At 35.7% G+C, this 18,137-nt stretch overlaps 1 protein-coding gene across 13 annotated transcripts in view; it reads right to left on the reverse strand.

Annotated features, from left to right (window-relative positions):
- GOLGA4 (golgin A4) overlaps positions 1 to 18,137 on the reverse strand; it is a 79,119-nt gene that overhangs the window by 23,865 nt on the left and 37,117 nt on the right. For 12 of the 13 annotated variants that reach the window (XM_046938145.1, XM_046938143.1, XM_046938142.1 and 9 more), the window contains 10 exons: positions 15,990 to 16,037; positions 15,495 to 15,551; positions 12,795 to 12,893; positions 12,144 to 12,282; positions 10,677 to 10,864; positions 10,079 to 10,162; positions 9,089 to 9,236; positions 2,789 to 2,967; positions 1,574 to 1,705; positions 428 to 583 (listed from right to left, as the gene is read on the reverse strand). In XM_046938145.1, the coding sequence (XP_046794101.1) occupies positions 428 to 583; positions 1,574 to 1,705; positions 2,789 to 2,967; positions 9,089 to 9,236; positions 10,079 to 10,162; positions 10,677 to 10,864; positions 12,144 to 12,282; positions 12,795 to 12,893; positions 15,495 to 15,551; positions 15,990 to 16,037 (1,230 nt within the window). Of the gene's footprint in view, positions 1 to 427; positions 584 to 1,573; positions 1,706 to 2,788; positions 2,968 to 9,088; positions 9,237 to 10,078; positions 10,163 to 10,676; positions 10,865 to 12,143; positions 12,283 to 12,794; positions 12,894 to 15,494; positions 15,552 to 15,989; positions 16,038 to 18,137 lie in introns of those variants that run through there. The other variant, XM_015281660.4, reaches the window with a different exon arrangement.

The following is an 18,137-nucleotide window of genomic DNA, read 5'->3' on the forward strand; positions in this document are numbered from 1 at the left end:
CCATAGGCAAAATTTGCAACTTTAAGTTTGGGAGTGGTTGAATAACATGCAAACTTGCTTTAGTAGAAAATACAATCTTTCCTGTGACAAAAAGCAAAAGACACTTCAAAAATTAAGAAAACTTAAACATCTTTGTAAGTGTTTGTGTAGAAACATATGTTGATGGATATGAATTTATATACTACACCATGATACAAAGTGAATCGATTTCTCTACTTTGAAATCAGATCTTGTAAAAAAAAAAAAAAAAAAATGCAAGTTGCAGCTTACTATGGCAATACACAACATTTTGGTCACTACTACAACACTGTGTAATTAAACCAAACCTGATCATATAACATCTACATTATCTGTAAACTTGTCAAAGTTAAGAATATACAGAAAGGCATTCTTAAAAAATGTTTACTTTTCTGTGAAATTTACTTACAGTTTTAAAAGTCTCTACTTCCTGATGCATCTCCTCAAGTTTTTTGTCACATTCTGACTGTATTGCTTTCTTCTGTAGCTCCAGCTCTTCTAAGGCTAGGGATTCCTGTTGCTCTTGCTCTTGAAGGGTTTTTAAGCACTCACTCTGATTTTTCTCCTGTACCGAAATGAATAAGACGATACACTATAAAGATGGCCCACACCCTCAAAAACAGTATAATAGGAAATTTACAAACAAGTTAGTAGGAATCATATAGTAATCACATATATTTTCTCAACATACAAACACATGGTGTGTATTTACGTGAAAACAGAATTATTACAGATCGTTTCCATTTTCTTGACTTGGCAACCATTTGCCTTCCACTTTTTTTTTTTTTTTTTTAATATATATGCACAACAACAAACAATTCAACACAAGCATTTCACTCTTGTTTGGTCACCATTATTAATTGCGAGTAACATCTTTGGGGAACAAACATCTGTCCCCACTTGATCCTGCTAGAAGATTTTATATCTCTATTTCCTATAATTAAAAAAGTAACCGTAAGAACAAATAGAATAATATGCTCAGGAAGGAACAGTCCACGTCCTCTGTTCTAGTCATCAGCCATCAAAGAAGAGCACAAAAGAATAGCTAGTTGGTAAGTGAAACTGCACAATGAGCTGAAGTGGACTACAGATTACAGAAAACAGCGAAGACCCAAAAGGATCTTTTCTACCAGAGATCAACCACTGCAAATGTGTAATTCTGACAACATAACATAACCAGATATAATAAATTTCAATGTTTCTCACTTAACAACTTCATTTTTTGTACCTCTTTTTTCTCTAGTTGCTATGGCCAAACCCAACAATCCAAAGGTAGAAATTAAACAAAGAGAGTTAAAGAAAAAAACCAGTAAATTTTTCACAAAACGTGCAGCTGTCAGTGATTTCCAACAGTGATTCATTATCATTAACTCAGTATGGATCATTGTAGCCGCTTATCCTTCATGCTCTGATGTCTCCGAGCTCCTTGACTTGTAAAGGGCACTCATATCTGAGTGCTAAAGGACTCCCATTGTGGAATGGGTCAGATTTAAGACTTGTAGTACCCACCTCACTCTCAGAGAAATGTCTTTCTACACATTTTAGGAATGCTTACAAGAGCTGCCTTCATCTTCTCCTGGAACTCTCTTTCTTGGGCCTGCAATCTCTCATTTAGCTCCAGATCTTTGGTAGCCATTTCTTCTTTATGTAATTTTTCCAGTTCAGCAACACGATCTTCTGAAGACTTCTGTAAATCAAATGTCACACAAAAACTAATTTCAAAACATTAAATAACAAAACACTTTGTATTATTTCCCAGTAAGAAAAACAGTACAGAGAAAGGAAATCAAAAGTATTTACTTCCTTTTAGTGAGTAACAATTATTTGAGACGCTTGCTAGTAATAAGTCCTGTCAGATGTTATTTTTAAACTTAAAGCCTTCCATATTTCTTGTAAAAGAAAAATCACAATTTCAAAAGATTATTCTACAAAGGTAAACTTAGTGTTTCCAATTTTAGTTCAGAAGTAATAACAAATTGGAACAGAAGCTTCCATCTTTGACTTTCCCTCTATTTCCATTATTTCATGAGCCAGAAGAGAATCACCATCTGACCTACTTAAACAGCTATCTAAAGCTTACATATATGCTTTACCTGAATGAATGACATTATGTAACGAATAACATTATGTACATAAATCATTCTCCCAAAGCATCAGTGAAGAATTAGTAACACAACAAATGTCAAGACAAGAACTGAAATTTACAGCTTAGCAAGATGTGAAGTATGTATTCGATACCAGTTGATAAAATTTGCTTTGAACAAGCAGATTTTAGCTATTCTTAACTAGTGATAAACAGCTCGCAACAAGTTCTTAAAACTTGTACATGTACTGGGCTAGGGTAATTATTGGAAGTACTCAGCATTAGAACTCAGAATCCTAGTGGAGACGCATGTGAGTTCACTGACATTAATTTCTTCATCTGTACTAAATACTGGAGTATATCTTTATCTCTCTTCAAAGTCTCAAGTGTACTTCTAGTAAATACTTTTATTAAACACTGTGAAACTAAAAGCAATATGGTTCATTTTACAACGAGTAACATACTGAATATAAACTGTTAGTGAAAAAATACATATACCAATTTTCTATTTCATTTCAAATGTTAAGTAAATCTTTAATTTCAGATATTAATTTTACTACAACATTTTAAACAGCTAGAATTTTATAATAATGCTCTGATACATTAAACACATTTTACAACTATAATTTATTTGGAATTTAAGGATTAGGTTAAAAAACAACAGTGAAGGTAAGTTTCAGCCTTTACCTTCATAATCTCAACCACTTCTTGCTTCACTCTGGTCAACTCTTGCTGAAGATTTACCCTCTCTTCCTCATTTGCCTTTTCTACTGCTTTGATTTTTTCATCCATTTCTGCCTGTAATTTTTTCCGGGCTTCTTCTGTTCTTTGGGCCATACCCAGAGCCTTCTCAAGCTCCTCAAAAGCTGTAAAGATTAAAAAATAAAAATTAAAAATGTGAGTGAGCTTAGGAATCCATCAAGAATTCTCACAAGTTTATTATCTAGAATGGAAATAACTGATAAACGACTGTGAATGCCTTGGTTGCTTTCGGATTTCAATAGCTTCTACTTTTTCCCCTAAAATCATTATAAGGCATATAAACCATATAGGTAAAAATATGACTCTTTTTCTGACCATAAGCACTGAATAATTTGTCACTTTTTACTAAATCATGAAAAAGCTCTTCCTGAACAGAACACTCAGGTACAATACAAGTGTACTTGATTTACCAAAGAATTGTTCCTTTTCCACAGTGTAACCTTGATAGTCTTCTCTTTAATACTGTGTAGAGATACATTTTGCTAATTTTATCCTTTCAGTGTCTACATTCAATATAAACTGCTACAAACACAACTAGAAGGGATGCTGGAAAAATGTGGGTTCATGAAGATTGCCGTGTGCCTCTACAAACTTTGCTTCTATAAACATGCTTCTATAAACTTTGAGAAAAAAAATCTAAGGAAAGAATATTAGCATTTGTCCTCAAAGGAACTTGAATATTCATAACATGTTTCAAAGATCACAAGCAGAGGTAATGACAGGCACAAGTCTGCTGAAACACATCTTAATTTACATATTGGAAGCAATAATCTCACGGCTGCTTCTTATTATAACGAATATTCTAGCCTATTTCATCCACTACCGAGGTGCTCATTTAAATATAGAAAGAAAGCAAATCAATTCCCGAATGGGAGCTGTTTTGTTATGAGTTTTCAATACTGGTATCCAAATACCTTGCTGAAACTGACGACAGAATCTCCACAGATTTACACAAGACTAGAAAGTAATCACTATCAGTGAAGTCCCTTTTCCTGAAAAGGGCATGAGCAGAGAAGCCTCTGCTGTACGTCAAAGGAATCATAACATCATAGAATCATAGAATGGACTGGGTTGAAAAGGACCACAATGATCATCTAGTTTCCACCCCCCTGCTATGTGCAGGGTCACCAACCACTAGACCAGGTTGCCCAGAGCCACATCCAGCCTGGCCTTGAATGCCTCCAGGGATGGGGCATCCACAACCTCCTTGGACAACCTGTTCCTGTGTGTCACCACCCTCTGTGTGAAAAACAGGAAAATTCAGTCTCCAGACAGCACAGTATATGGTACACTCTTTGGAGAAACTAACTTTGGCAAAATACCTTTGCAAAATCTGTGATCTGTGAGCAGTATCACGTTTGTAAATTAACAGAGCACAGAAAAAACTTGGACTAGTTGGATATTAGTCCGGGAACAGACATAAAATCACTTTTTAAGATGTTATTTAATATGCTCACCTTTCTTCCACTTAATTCTAAACCGAAAAAACACACATCCCTAGTTTCCTCGATACATCATTGCTTAGCAGGCATTCACAACAGTTTCTGTAACCTTTTTTTGTGAAATAAATATAAACAGTTATCCATATTTAATAATATTCAGGCATGAATTTGAGAACCAAATTATAATTTCTATTCAAAATCTTCTAATAACATTTGAAATCAGTCCTTATGAACAAACTATGCTTTTTGAGCCAATGCCACAAATATGTTTTCAAGTTACTTAAGTCCATAAAATTGCATTCATCCAATTTCTGACCTTTTCCAACTGTTTTGCAAGGAAACTTTTCTCTGACTTCTCCCAGCAACAATTATGTTTTAGGATGTTATCAGGTCTGCTACTGACCATGACAATACCAAACCACATAATCATACCCAGTTTTTCATTCCTTATTCTATTTCAATACCTCCTTACAAAGTACTTCAAGAACTCCTTACAAAAATCTTAGAGGTTACGTCAAAGAGCAAAACAATATAAAGTAGAACGCCAGCATGCACAAGGCCTATAGGTCCTTAAGAGGCAGCCACTCATTTTTCAAGCATGTTCTTCATCATCCCCACACAGGCATTTGCCACCGAGGGCCAGCAGGACTCCACTCTTTCCACCTGTGCCCCAAACCATGAATGCAGGCTGCACCACTGCATCTGGAGACTAGCTGCTCTCTTCTCTTAGCCCTAGCCAAAGCAGAGACAGCCAAGTCAGCCTAAGCTTATACCAAATACAATTTGGAAAAGAAAACCTGTATCTTAGGGAGTTTAAGATATTACACTGTCTCACTTTCTGATTCTTGCTATGAGTAACAAAATCTTTATTTCATTTAAGAAATCTCCTCCTTCTGAGAAAGGAAATCTAATGCATTTGCCACCACCCACGAACTCACTAAACAGAAGAATCAAATTTGCACTAGGATTGACGGCTGATAAGTGAAAGCTGAGCAACATGCAGGATGACAGCTGCACTGCCATAATTGCAAGCAGGATGCTAACACAAACACTAGGCAGAGCTGCTGGATGAAACGTCAAGGAGGAATGAAAGCACGAAAAAGCAACACTTCACAAACACACACAGTTCTGTAAAAGTTAAATTATATGCATCTCAGGCATTTTAGCACTTCAGCAAAACAGAACGTTTTAAATCAGAGTAGTTAATTCTAGAGTAGCATAACACAAGCGAATTTCACTAACACCGGGGAGAGAGAACACAGCCTAAATAACTATTATTACTATTATTTTTCTAATCTATTGAAGCTTTTAATACTACTGTGGATAAAAGCTTGGAATACGAAGCCTGTGTTTTTACCCAAGTACATCTATTCTGAATCCCAAGAATAAAGTAAGGACATTGCCAGTGCTCTCCTGAACCAGCACAGCTAATGTTGAGAAAAGATCCTTCTGTCTAAGGTATTGGTCTCGTAACGGCTCACTGGCAAAACAGAAGTGCTAACAAACACACCAACAAAGCCTCAGACAAGTCTTGCAAGAACTCATTCATGTGACCAAAGCAGACCAACAGGTAGCCTTCCTGTTCAAAATATAAAATTAAACAGAGCCTGAGCGCAGTCTAAGAAGTGCCAGGTTGCAAAACTGATTCTTATAAGACGTGCACCAGAAAGTTAACTGATTTACAAATGCTACTCCTAAGTATCAGTTCCAGACTTCCCTTCCTTGCCTCTGCTACCCTGTGTAATGAGAGTTCGTACTGTGAATGCTTCTTGATTACCCTCGTCAGTACAGTAAACATATATTACCTTCAGCTGTAGTGCCATCTACTGCTGGAAATTGTGCACAAAGCACAAAACAGATATGGCAAAAGATGTTTATGTTTTCTTACTGAAGGCTGAGAGCAGGCATCTTGTCAAAAAGCTACTTGAGAAATAAGGGTTGAATTAATTTCCTATAGTTGCTTTGAGCAGCTATGCAGGATTCTCAACACAGAGTCGAGGCTTTTTTGCTCTCCATAGAAAGGTGTAAAGCATAAACTAAGTATGCAAAGGAAATGTCATCTGCAGAAAGCAGCAAAGTGAAGAAACAGGAATTCACTTTCTAAAGACTGCTTGTTTCTTTTACTTCACAGAATAAAAACTCATCAATTAACTGCATTCTGAGAAGTCAAAGATGATATACACCAAGAACTGAGGAAAAACAAACTTCAATTTAGCAATAAAGTCACAAATTCTAACAATATTATTGGTAAATGAAAACGCAAATAATCTACATAATTTGACAAGCATTCAAATAACGTTTGCAGTTGCTTCCAGTTAATGAACTGCCATCGCCTGAGAAGCACAGAATTTACTTTTAGAGCCCAGATCAAGCACCCAATGTTTGATGTAAGAAAAGAAAGCCCTTACCCCAGTCCTGTTCATACAAGGCTTGGGAAAGGCACCATGATTCACTTATTGGCATGTGTGGATGCACAAAAACAAGATGCTCTGTGAGATTTCAATACAGTGTACTTCTAACTATAAAATAAACTGAACTGCAACATTAACTGGGGACACTCAGTTATAGTTTATACAACGCACACAAAATAAGGATATGCATCTTTCAGTACACAAAAATGCATTAATATTAAACTGTCACTACTTTTTCTTGTATTAAATCAAATACTGGTGCTTTTCAGCATTGCCACTTAATTACAATCAAAAAAGCCAGGTAGGTGACACTGACAAAATTTTAAATACGAAGTAGCCACAAAATACATCGATTTTCGTCCTGTTGCTACACCGTAGGCTGAAGTAAATGCCAAGTACAAATGTATCATTGCTTATCTTTATTTTGTCCTAATGTAGATGAAATGTAACACTTCCGCAAATATAATATTGCACAAAGTAAATCTTCTCTGAATGACAACATAGAAAATAAACATGTCTATAATCAAAAATAATCTCACATAAACTAACCAAGAAACCTAACTTTGGACCTCACATACATAAAGCTGTTGAGTTCATAGAACTTGTGAAAATCAAAGGCTATGACAAAGAACCAATTCCAACCTTTCCCAATATTCAGTGTTTTTTCAAATGCCAGAACAGTGGTTTTGACTGCATTAAGCTCCATTTCAGTTGCGTGTCACAACTTCTTTGGAATGCATAGGAAAACCTAATAAAGTTCACTGTACTAACTCATGTTCCAGAGGTTCCAACATCTGTATATGCTTAAGAGAGTACAAAAGTAAGCACTCTAAGTTAAAATGGACACAAAAACATTACCATAAGCACTTAAAAATAAAAAAGAACATATAACACACAAATCTCCTCTTTGTAAAGTGCAGTGTACTCAATACATTATTCATAAGTTAAATCCCTTGTCACTAAAGTAGTTAATTTTTCTGTGAAGACAGATGGTCTTTAACTCTTCATATTCCAACTACACAAACGTGAAGAAATCACTGTACAAACAGGAGTGTGTGGACATCAGTTGTTCCTCAATAAAGGTTTCTACCACTCCAAAAATTGCTCTGTTTCAGACAATTTCAGCAGTAACTTTGTATCTATGGGATGTTAAATACTCTTGATAATTTTGCTTAAAAAACAAAACAAAACAAAACAAAAACAAACACCCCAAAACCCTAAGCTTTCCAGTATCCAAGAACTGAACAAAATTCAACTTCAGCAAAGGAATCAGTGATGTCTAAAACATGGGCTTCAAAGCTACAAATTCTCATGAAAGGGCAGGGAAGGAGGGCACCTAATCAAAATATTTGTTATTTTCACAGGCTGTTCAGAAGTCTTCTACCTGACTACTTGTTGCTTTGTTATCTTTATGTTTCCTCTGCTGGTTTTGGAAGATGAACCTGCTCTTCTGTATCACAAATTCATCTTTAAAATTGAAAGTTCTGATCTAAACTTAGATTTAAAAGAAAACTGCTACAAGGTGTATGGTTTGAATTTCTGAGTACTTACACAGAAAAAGACCACCATACTGTGTGCTTTATGCAACTAATCACATCATAGCTCCTGTCAAGACTGTGAACTACTCCCTCTAAATGCCTATGAGAACAATCTAAATGTTTCTCTAAGAATTTTGATAGATACAGTGCAAAATAGCTTTCACTATGTTAAAAAAAAAAAAAAGGTGGGAAGATCGATTAAAAGTACACAAAATTAATGCTACCAAATTTCCAAAAACAGCAAACTTTGGTGTGTAATAATTGTACAAATATTAGGTTACAAAACCCTGAAACAACAGGATCATCACTGATGTTTTACTAGGAAAAAGATCTGAAATGCTTCTGCTATTTGCTTCCTCTTATTGAAGATATGCTTATATGCTTCTTCTTATTGAAAGAAAATGTTTGTTATGATTGTAACACATCGTTCTGTTTCTAATTCTTCTCAATTTCTTATGCATTAACTGCTGTTTTCTATAGTAAATGTAGATGGCATTGGCATGATAACTTAAAAACAAAAAAATCTTTCCAAAGTTTCTCTCCTAAAATACAACACCATGTCAATCATTTCTGCTACAAAGAAGGTACAGCTGCTTCAGCAGTTTCCTTCCTTGCTCCAGTTGAACTGATAGTACAGTATTACACAAAACAGTTAATAACCCGTGACTAGAAGTGAAGTTAGTAATGATGTCAGCAGGGGTGACAGCAGAGCATTAGGAAAAAAAGCATGTTTTAATACCCATTCCAAATAACACCCAATGAAAAACTGCAAAAAGAATACGCTGAAGCTTTCTCATGATCAAATATGAAAGCTAATAAACTTCAGTTTCTTACCAGCTCTTTCAAACTTCTCTTTCTGTTCTTTTAACTCCTCGCCTTGTGTAGTTATCTGCTTGATTCGAGCACGTAGCTGGGCTACCTCTTCCTCCTTCATTTCCAATGTTTCATGCATTTGTCGCTTTGTCTCTGCAATTACCATGCCCTATGGAAAAGGTTCTTGTGATAAAAGCTAACGAACAAATAAAATGCATATCGAAAACAATTTCAGGCTACGATACACTCCTTGTTAGAAATAAACTTTAATCCATTACTACACTATCAGAAACCATGGTATTTTTTCTATGTCAGAAACTAGAAAATAATAAAAAGACCAGAATAGGAATTATTTTGAAGAGCCAAAATGTATCTAGTGGTTAAAAGTACTCCTCCAGGAAACAAGGACCATCAGAAAAATTTATTTCCTTGGTATAGACATTTTTCTTTGAAATATGTATTCTGCTTCTCCTTACAGAACAAGCACAGATGATGAGTGTTAGTTGTGCTGCTTGTTACACCACCATCAAAAGTTACTCCAAGTAATCACAGTTTAAAAGAAAAAAAAAAAATCTTTGAAGGAATAAAAATGGATAAACTCTTCATATTCCTAAGTAACTACAGCTATTTCATTGGGTGTTTAATTCCTTTGTGTTGCATCTCATCCTCGTTAGATTTTTTCAATCTTGCATTGAGATGTGTAACCATCGGAGTTCACTCGCTTATCATTATGTCTTTTCAAATTATATCCTGAATAACATGCTCTTGCAGCATTATATATAACCTAAGAGACAAATACTTAAAAGTGTCTATATAATAAAATTCTCAGCTAACTTGAAGTGTTTACTTGTTAAAACTGGATGCAAGCCAAACCGAACGAGGTGACTAAGAACAGCTTCAAACACCACGTCTAACCACTCTTAATAACTTAATCACTTTTTGCTTATTTTTTCTTAATTTCTTAACTACTCTTCTTCCAAAACTAAACTTTATATAAAAATTCTTATTTACCTTGTCCTGTTCCAGTTGCTCAATCAAATTTTTTGCATCACGCAGCTGTGTAATCAGTTTTGTCTTCTCACCCATGTGAAGGTCCTAAAATGAAAATAAAGAGAGCCCACCCACAAAAGCTTCAAACGCTGCAATCCACGTGAAAATACCTTCTGGCAAGCACTCAACATTTGGCTTTTAGAAAGAATGATTTCTAGGTCGGTACATGACCAAAACTGTTGTTACATTAAAAATGTTAAACAGGCTAGCAATGTGGCCCTGCACTACGCCTTGGAGGTAAAGCAGAGAATGAAGTTCAGGGAAATGAAAGCAGGCAGCCTTAGAATTACTCCTAAGTCTTCCGGTGTTAGGCTGCTTCATAGCTTCTGTACCAATTCAGGTATCCAAAGGCACAGGTTCTCTTGTGAATGAGTGAGCTCTAACAGTAAAACGGGCAAGAAATATGCCTAAGGTATCTGCTCCCCTATCTGCATCTTGGTTTATGAGATGATCTTAGCAATGCAGCATTTTACCTGTTTGCGCCCTATGAATAAATTCTGCAAGTACTGGAATTCTTACACCGTTCCTGGAGCTACCCATAAAATCAAGATCATTTTACCTTCATTTTCTCTAGCTCCTGAAGTCTCTCTTCCAACTGTTCCTGCAGTGCCTCTTTCTCGTTGGTTAGCTGGGCACAGCGCTCCTTATGTGACCGAATCATCTCTTTGCAGCGTTGCAGCAAGTTCTCTTGGCGCTTCACCCTCTGATTAAGAGTTTCCAGTGTTTTAACAGAATCTTCATTACCCTCTACAGACAATATACCAACATTACCACGTGCACACTTTTTCCAAAATGCAGATCTACTTTCATAATTCACATGGTGGGTGACTCACAGCTCTTAAAAAAAGTAGTTGTGCAAAGTTTGCAAAACTTCCTACCGACTACTTTAAATGCATTCCAGGTCCAGCCAGAAGTCATGCACACACATACACAAGCCGGCAGGTGCATTCTTTAACTCCAAATTAATCTGCAAATCCCAATATGCAAAGCAAATCATATCTCTAAAAGTGCCAAGCAAACAGGCCCCTGTTTTCACAGTATTGCGTATGACATTAATTCTAGTATAGCCAGGCTGGCAATATTGCATTAGGCAGCAAAAAGGCCAAGTTCAGTATCTTTTTAAGTTATGCTCTTCTCTATATGAATAGCTTGTCATAGCTAGGAAAGCTCTTCTCTAGTGTATGGATAATATCTTATGTTCTGTCCTGGTGCTCTGAAAATAGGAGCAGACACATTCTCAGCCATTCATTTCATGACCATAGGGTCTTCCACTCTACAATCCCGAAGCAGATGTGAGCACAGGAAACATCCTGTACTCTGATTCCTGGGGACTACATGCATATGTTACTTCCTAAGCAGCATATTCTTAGGAAGGACATTACACTGTGTAAGAAAATCTTCGCTCTAACACTACACGTTATCTAAACAGAAAAATCATTGCAGATCCTGAACAAATACCATTTCAAGATGCATGTTCATCTCTATCTGAATCCTAACTTTTATGAAGTCATGACTGATACTTTCACAGTATACCAGCAATATATTATCCCACAATCAATAACCAAATCTAAACAACACTGGAACTTCTATAGCTCAGATATCTCCATATAGAGGAACACTTAAAAGAGATCAGTCAATAGCTCAAGTATCAAAATTCAGCTTTACTTCTACTTTTCCTGGAAAAAACACAGACAAAAAGGACAGGCAACTGGTGTCTTCTAAACCTGAGGGATAGTTCCTCGCTTATGGGAAACAGAATCTTTTAATAATATGAAGACAGCAAGAACCCCTAGTGGCAACAGCAATACTTAACATTATTTACAAAGGCTAGATAGACCAGATTTGAATTCCTACAGAAATTCCGTGTCTTTGAATGGTTACTGTGTCCTCTAGGTGCCGTTCTGTTTCCAGAAAAATCACCTTTCTAGAAAACATGTTGTGCCTTCAGTACTTTTACTCCACTGCAAATAATAGCAGGCTTTATTCCCCCAAAATCAAGATCTCTTAAAAAAGCCCCAATACCTACCATTGCTTCCTGGTTCCACAATATTTTCTGCATTGATTTCTTTTGTTTGACTTTGAACTTGTGGTTCAGACTGGTTATTTGGATCAGGTAATTCAATGCCTATCTGACCATTCTGTAACCTCTGCTTCAGCAACGATACCTAAACAAAATGTTCTTTTCATTAAAAGGTAAGAATTCTGTGATGACTACGTTTTCATTTGCAGAACAAGAGAAAGTTAAGAAAACTGTTTTCAGCAAGCAGAGAAAGGAAAAATCTGTCTGGTTATTTTTAGCATTTTTTAAAATCACAATTATGTTTCCAAGCAACAAAAATAGTATAACTAGGAGTGGAGAAACAACAAAGATCAATTCAGGAAAATCCACGTATTTTACAAAAGCATTTTAGCTCAAATATCTGCTAATGTTATGTGCTTGATAACAGAGACAGTGCTACGGTATTTTAGTGCAGATCAAACATCCATATTTAACAAGAATGAGATTTTCCAAAGATATTCTAAAGGTATCTATTTGATTCCTAGAGAATCATAAACCCTCAAGCTTTAAAACACAACAGCATTTATAATAAAACATGGACACTCAATACAGAAAATCCATAAAATGTATCAGGAAAAAATTAGTTTTTAAAGACATGTCTCGGTGATGGTGTTCTACCTGAGTTTGCAGAACACTAATAAGTTGATCCTTTTCTTCCAAAGAAGCATCAAATTCCTCTTGGAGATGTTTCTTAGCTTGTTGATCCATCTGGAGCTCCTGAGAATCATAAACAAACACATTTCAAATGAAAAATGAAATGTGAATTTAAAAAGCTTATCTATATATTATGAAACAGTAAAAATATCTCATTGCAACTGTAACTTTATAACAAAATCACAAAGCATCTATTCTTTTACTAAACAACATAACAGGAAAACCTAATTCCACTACCAGCATTTAAAAAAGAAATTAGATTTGATGTGGAATTATCAAGGATTCTCTCTTCCAGAAAACAAGTTTGTGTTAGGATCACTTCAAGTCTGTTCCTAAAAAACTGTTTTCCCCATACACATTTCTCCTGAGGACTAAAGAATGCACTTCAGTAAATCAGATTCTGCATTTAGGCACCAGATTAAATCAACATAAACAGCAGAAATGTAACAACAGAAAGTAGTATGGAGGTTTTTTTTTTTTGTTTTTTGGTTTTTTTTAATCTTAAACGTGTCTCAAATGAGACAGAGGAAGCCAAAAACCTTCAGAGTGGCTTTACTTGGTATTTGAATTTATTTGACTGAACACCTTTAGAAACGTGTAGATGTAGCCTAAAGATGGAAGCAGTATCTACATTACATTATAAAATACTTCTTCAAGGCAGTTTCTGATTGCTTTTAAAGTTTATCTATTTTTTAATTATTATTTAAATAATTAGCTGTTAGGATGATAAGTGTATTTAAATTTGCATTCAGTGTGTTATTGAGAGAACCAGAACCATGCACGTTTCATTCATGCACTGCAAAACACTTTCTATACATGTGATTTTATTTTTTATTTATTTAATCCATGTGCATAGGAAGATTTACCCCAGAAAGCCAACAGTTCCATAATCATTATTCTGCAAGGGTGCTGCTTGTGTAAAAACAAGAAACACCTGCAGATATGCAATCTGTTAGCCAGGCTTAGTTGCATCACAGAAAGCATAAAGACAGAATGAAAAAGCAGAAGAGACAAAATGCAAGGCATTCAATGCTGCCTGTTTTGTTTTCACCCAACTCCCAGTCTCACTTTTATGGTCTCCTGCTATCCATCCCTTCCCCAAACGCAGTTTGAGACCTGCAGCAGCGAGCACTGACCATGCTTGGCCACCGCCAAAAGGACAGTGTTGCAAAGCAGCTTCAAGTAAAGCTGTTCCCCTCTCCTTTCAACAAACCACATCCACTTCTGAACCATATACTGTTTCAAGCTCTCAACAACTACTGATCACACCTCTTTCCTGTGCGTCAGAGCTGTAGAGGCAATTCCTTCCACAGCAAACAAGCCAATAAAACGTTCTGAAACCAGGACTGCAATAGATCTCTGCATTGAAAAGCCCTTTTTGACCCTTGTCTGAGAGCTGAGATGCCAAGCAATGTCAAGGAATTATTTTGAATAAGAAAAACCTAATGCAAAACCTAAAACAAAATAAACATTTACGTCCAAGGACTATTTGCACCATCGATTCATAACAAGGAAAACTTAATTTGCTCATACATGGCTCCTCAGAAGAAACTTGTCTAATCCAAAACATTTATGGGAAGAACAGATTCTATGATGAAGGACAGCTCTTTTGGTTTTGCTTTTTAATTAAATGCTAATAATAAGTGGCTACATCAATGAATGATGAATTCCGTAACATTTCAGTTTTCACAGTGGAATCTTTCCATTTTATTTGTATATTTTCATTGCTATTATTTAAAGTTTTAAGACTGTTTGACTACGTGTCGTAATATTTGGGCTTTCAGAAGACCAAAGAATTGTTTTTTGAAGATTTTAAATTAATGAAAAAGAATTTAAGTCTTAGATTTTAGGAATCTTTAAATCTGTAAGATTTTTCAGGATAAATAAATTTTACATCATATATATATTTTATATCTCTTTTTAAACATACGCACATTCCTTTCTAATCAAAGAACTTCATCAAAAGATGCTAAAAGTTCAGTATGCACACATGCAACCCTTTTCCTAATAAATACACTTTAATTCTGATATATATAAGCCTCTCAAACTTTACAAAGCATCTGTACACAGGAAAACTAAATCTGCTGGGGCATACAGCCATACACTTGACGTGGAATACATTTCTCATATTTGTAGCAAACTGGAAAGAAATACTGACAAGTCAATTTGTCTGTGAGGCTGTGGGTATTTTTATAATTATTTATATCCCCCCAGAAAGTAAGTAAAACAAAACAACAACAACAACAAAGAAACCAGTGAACTCAACAGCCATGAAAACCCTTATAGGAAGAGCTGGTTATTTGCATTTATCTAGTTTAATTATTTCCCAATACTAAAAAAGCTAAAAGTTGCAGAGCCACATCTAATGCCAGCCCCAACAACACTGCAATAACCACACACATTTCTACCAGTTTCACAATGAACAGAAAAGCAATTCAGTTGGTGTTATGAACTGCTCTGCCTTACACTGTGACAATAATCTGCTGAATGGGAAATAAACAAGAGAAATAGCCCCATGTTAGGCAATAAAAGCAAGCAGTTAAAAACCCTGCTGTGCAATAGGAAATATTTTCCAAATTGAATTTAAAATCAAAAACCAGGCACAGAGAAAGATCTTCTGCATGTATGGAGGAAAGCAAACATTCCACCAATAAAGGAATTTACCTCTCTCAGTTCTCCAATTCTGCGAAGTGCTTTGTCCTGACTTTGACTCAGAATGCCCTTAAAAAGGAACAAACAATATTAAATGTAACTGCAGGTACAAAGTATAAATAAATTCATAGAACTGTATTTCAGCAGAAGAATTTGTGTTTATATTTTCTTTTCTTTCAAGTCAAATTTGATGTGTAAGTATTGTATTAAACTGCCAACTGTGAGTTGGCAACCCAACACATGAATTCAGTTGATGCAATCAAAAAGACAGAAGTACAACAGCTTCACAGTTATTTGCACAAATCAGTATTAGCTGAGATTTCTAAGGGCACCAAGATAAGAGATAGTCTTCTGTTTATTTTATTTATGAATAAAATACACAAGCATATGTAAACATGTACAAATACACATAAATGAATATAAAGAAAGGACAAATGTGTACTTGCACTATATACTTCAAGATTCAGAAGATCACTCAAACACCAGAGGAAGAATAATAATGCTTACCTGTAGCTTCTTCTTCTCTCGTTGAATAACTTGATAAGCAGACACCAGCTAAAATACAGAGATCAGTAATAATGATAATGCATCCATCTACTGATATCAAAATAATTTGCTTAGCTGTATCACTATATGCATTTGCAAACTCCTTATTTCACTTGGAAAGCTCTTCTGACAGAAATATATGAAAACAATTGTCTTGTGCAATGCTCATTTCTTCTTTCAAGTCTACGTATCAAAACAAACAGGTTACTCAGCACTCATGCACAGTACTCCCTTCACTGAAAATAATCCTAAGAATTCCCAAGCTTAAGTACAGGTGGTCAAAAAACTACATCAGAAAGTTATATCCCAGAGAATTGCCTCCATGGGGATATACATTTTTAAGAGTACACATCTCAGAGTTTAAATTTCAAAATGGTTTTACCTTATAAAGTACACTTTCAACTCTAGGAGAAAAAGGTTTGTGTAACAGTGAATGTTCTCATCCCATGTGCTTTGCACATACCCAAGCAGACAAAGAAGGACTGGAAGTGAACTGAATTTTTCATTGTAAGCTGACAAAAGGACTTCATGAGTAACTGCACAATTTAGTTTAATTAAAAATCTGATCACAATTGCCTAAGCTGTCCAAAGCTGAAGTAGCATAATGGCACTTGGAACTAGAATACACTCTTTTCCAACTACTAAAAAATTATGGGAAAATCAATGCAAAACATCAAAACCAGAAATCTGTAAGTCAATAAATACCTTCAAAATGTAATTTAAAATAAATTAGAACTTTTCAGAATTCAAAGCTACTGTCAAATTTGAGTCATACTTACTTTATACTTGGAAGAAAACAAGAACTATATTACTGAGATGCCAACTGTGCATTCTACTTGCAATGAGAAAAAAAATTTAAATCTTAAAATTCTGACTATATGTTCAAATGCCTTTCTTCCAAGCTCCAACACGTCTTTAAATGGAATCCAAAGGACTGAAGAAACTCACACACAAAAAATATCTTTTTGACAGAGAAAACTAGGACTTGCTGGACAGACTACACTAAAAACACACAAAAAATCTACAAATTGGAAAATTTTCATTCTAAAGACATTATTTTACCTAAACCTTTAGAAAACACAACCTTATTTTACTAGCTGGGAGATGATGAAAAAATAGTGGGAGATAGCAATGAATGAGTTAATGAAACACAGCTATTTTTTAAGACGTTTGTTGGACACAGTAAGTGCTGTATATGTCTTAGATTGCACGGATTTTGACACTGACAGCCAAAAATCCACATAGAAATTTCTGTACTTGTGGGTAGCACAGATTTAAATAACTTAAAAAAAAAAAAAGAAAAGAAGAAAAAAAAAGATGCATACATTTAGTTTTAAATACAAGACATACACTCACAAAAAAAAAAAAAAAAAAAAAAAAAAGTCCTGGAAGGTTTTACTTTTCCAAAGAATTTGGGCAGTGAGTAGCAACACTACTAATATCACTGCTTTCCACTGACAAGGTAAAATAAAAAAAAACTCAAAAAAAACCATGGCCAGGCTCAGCACTATACTCAACACCAGCCCAGGTACACACTTTCACCAGAAAACCTCTTGGACTTGTATCTGGGTATACATCTGAGGAAAACACTCACACAAAGTGACAGTCAACTCTGTTCCCAACAGCAAGTAATTATTTACAAACAAGAGATGAAAAAGGAGAAACTTTAACAGGCTGGAGAGGCTGGCTGACAAGAATCTCATGAAGTTCCACAAGGGAACAGACAAAGCCCTGCACCTGGGAAGGAATAACCCAAGGGCCCAGCTGGGAAGCAGCTCTGCAGAGAAGGACCTAGTGGTCCTGGCGGCCACAAAATTGAATGCGAGTCAGCAAGGTGCCCTTGCTGCTTAGAAGGCTAATGGTAGTCTTGGCTGCATCAGGCAATGCACTGCCAACAGGTCAAGAGAGGTGATTTGTCCCCACTACTCAGGATTGGTGAGGCCACAATTGAAGTACTAAGTGTTCCAGTCTGGGGCCTCCCAGCACAAGAGAGACCCAGACATACTAGAAAGGGTCACAGGGAAGGCTGCCACCAAGATAATGAAGGGTTCAGAGCACCTCTTCAACAAGAAGATGCTGAGATTGTTCAGCCTGAAGCCGAGGAGGCTC

This window comes from Gallus gallus, chromosome 2, assembly GCF_016699485.2.
Source record: "Gallus gallus isolate bGalGal1 chromosome 2, bGalGal1.mat.broiler.GRCg7b, whole genome shotgun sequence".
Classification (NCBI taxonomy): Eukaryota; Metazoa; Chordata; class Aves; order Galliformes; family Phasianidae; genus Gallus; species Gallus gallus.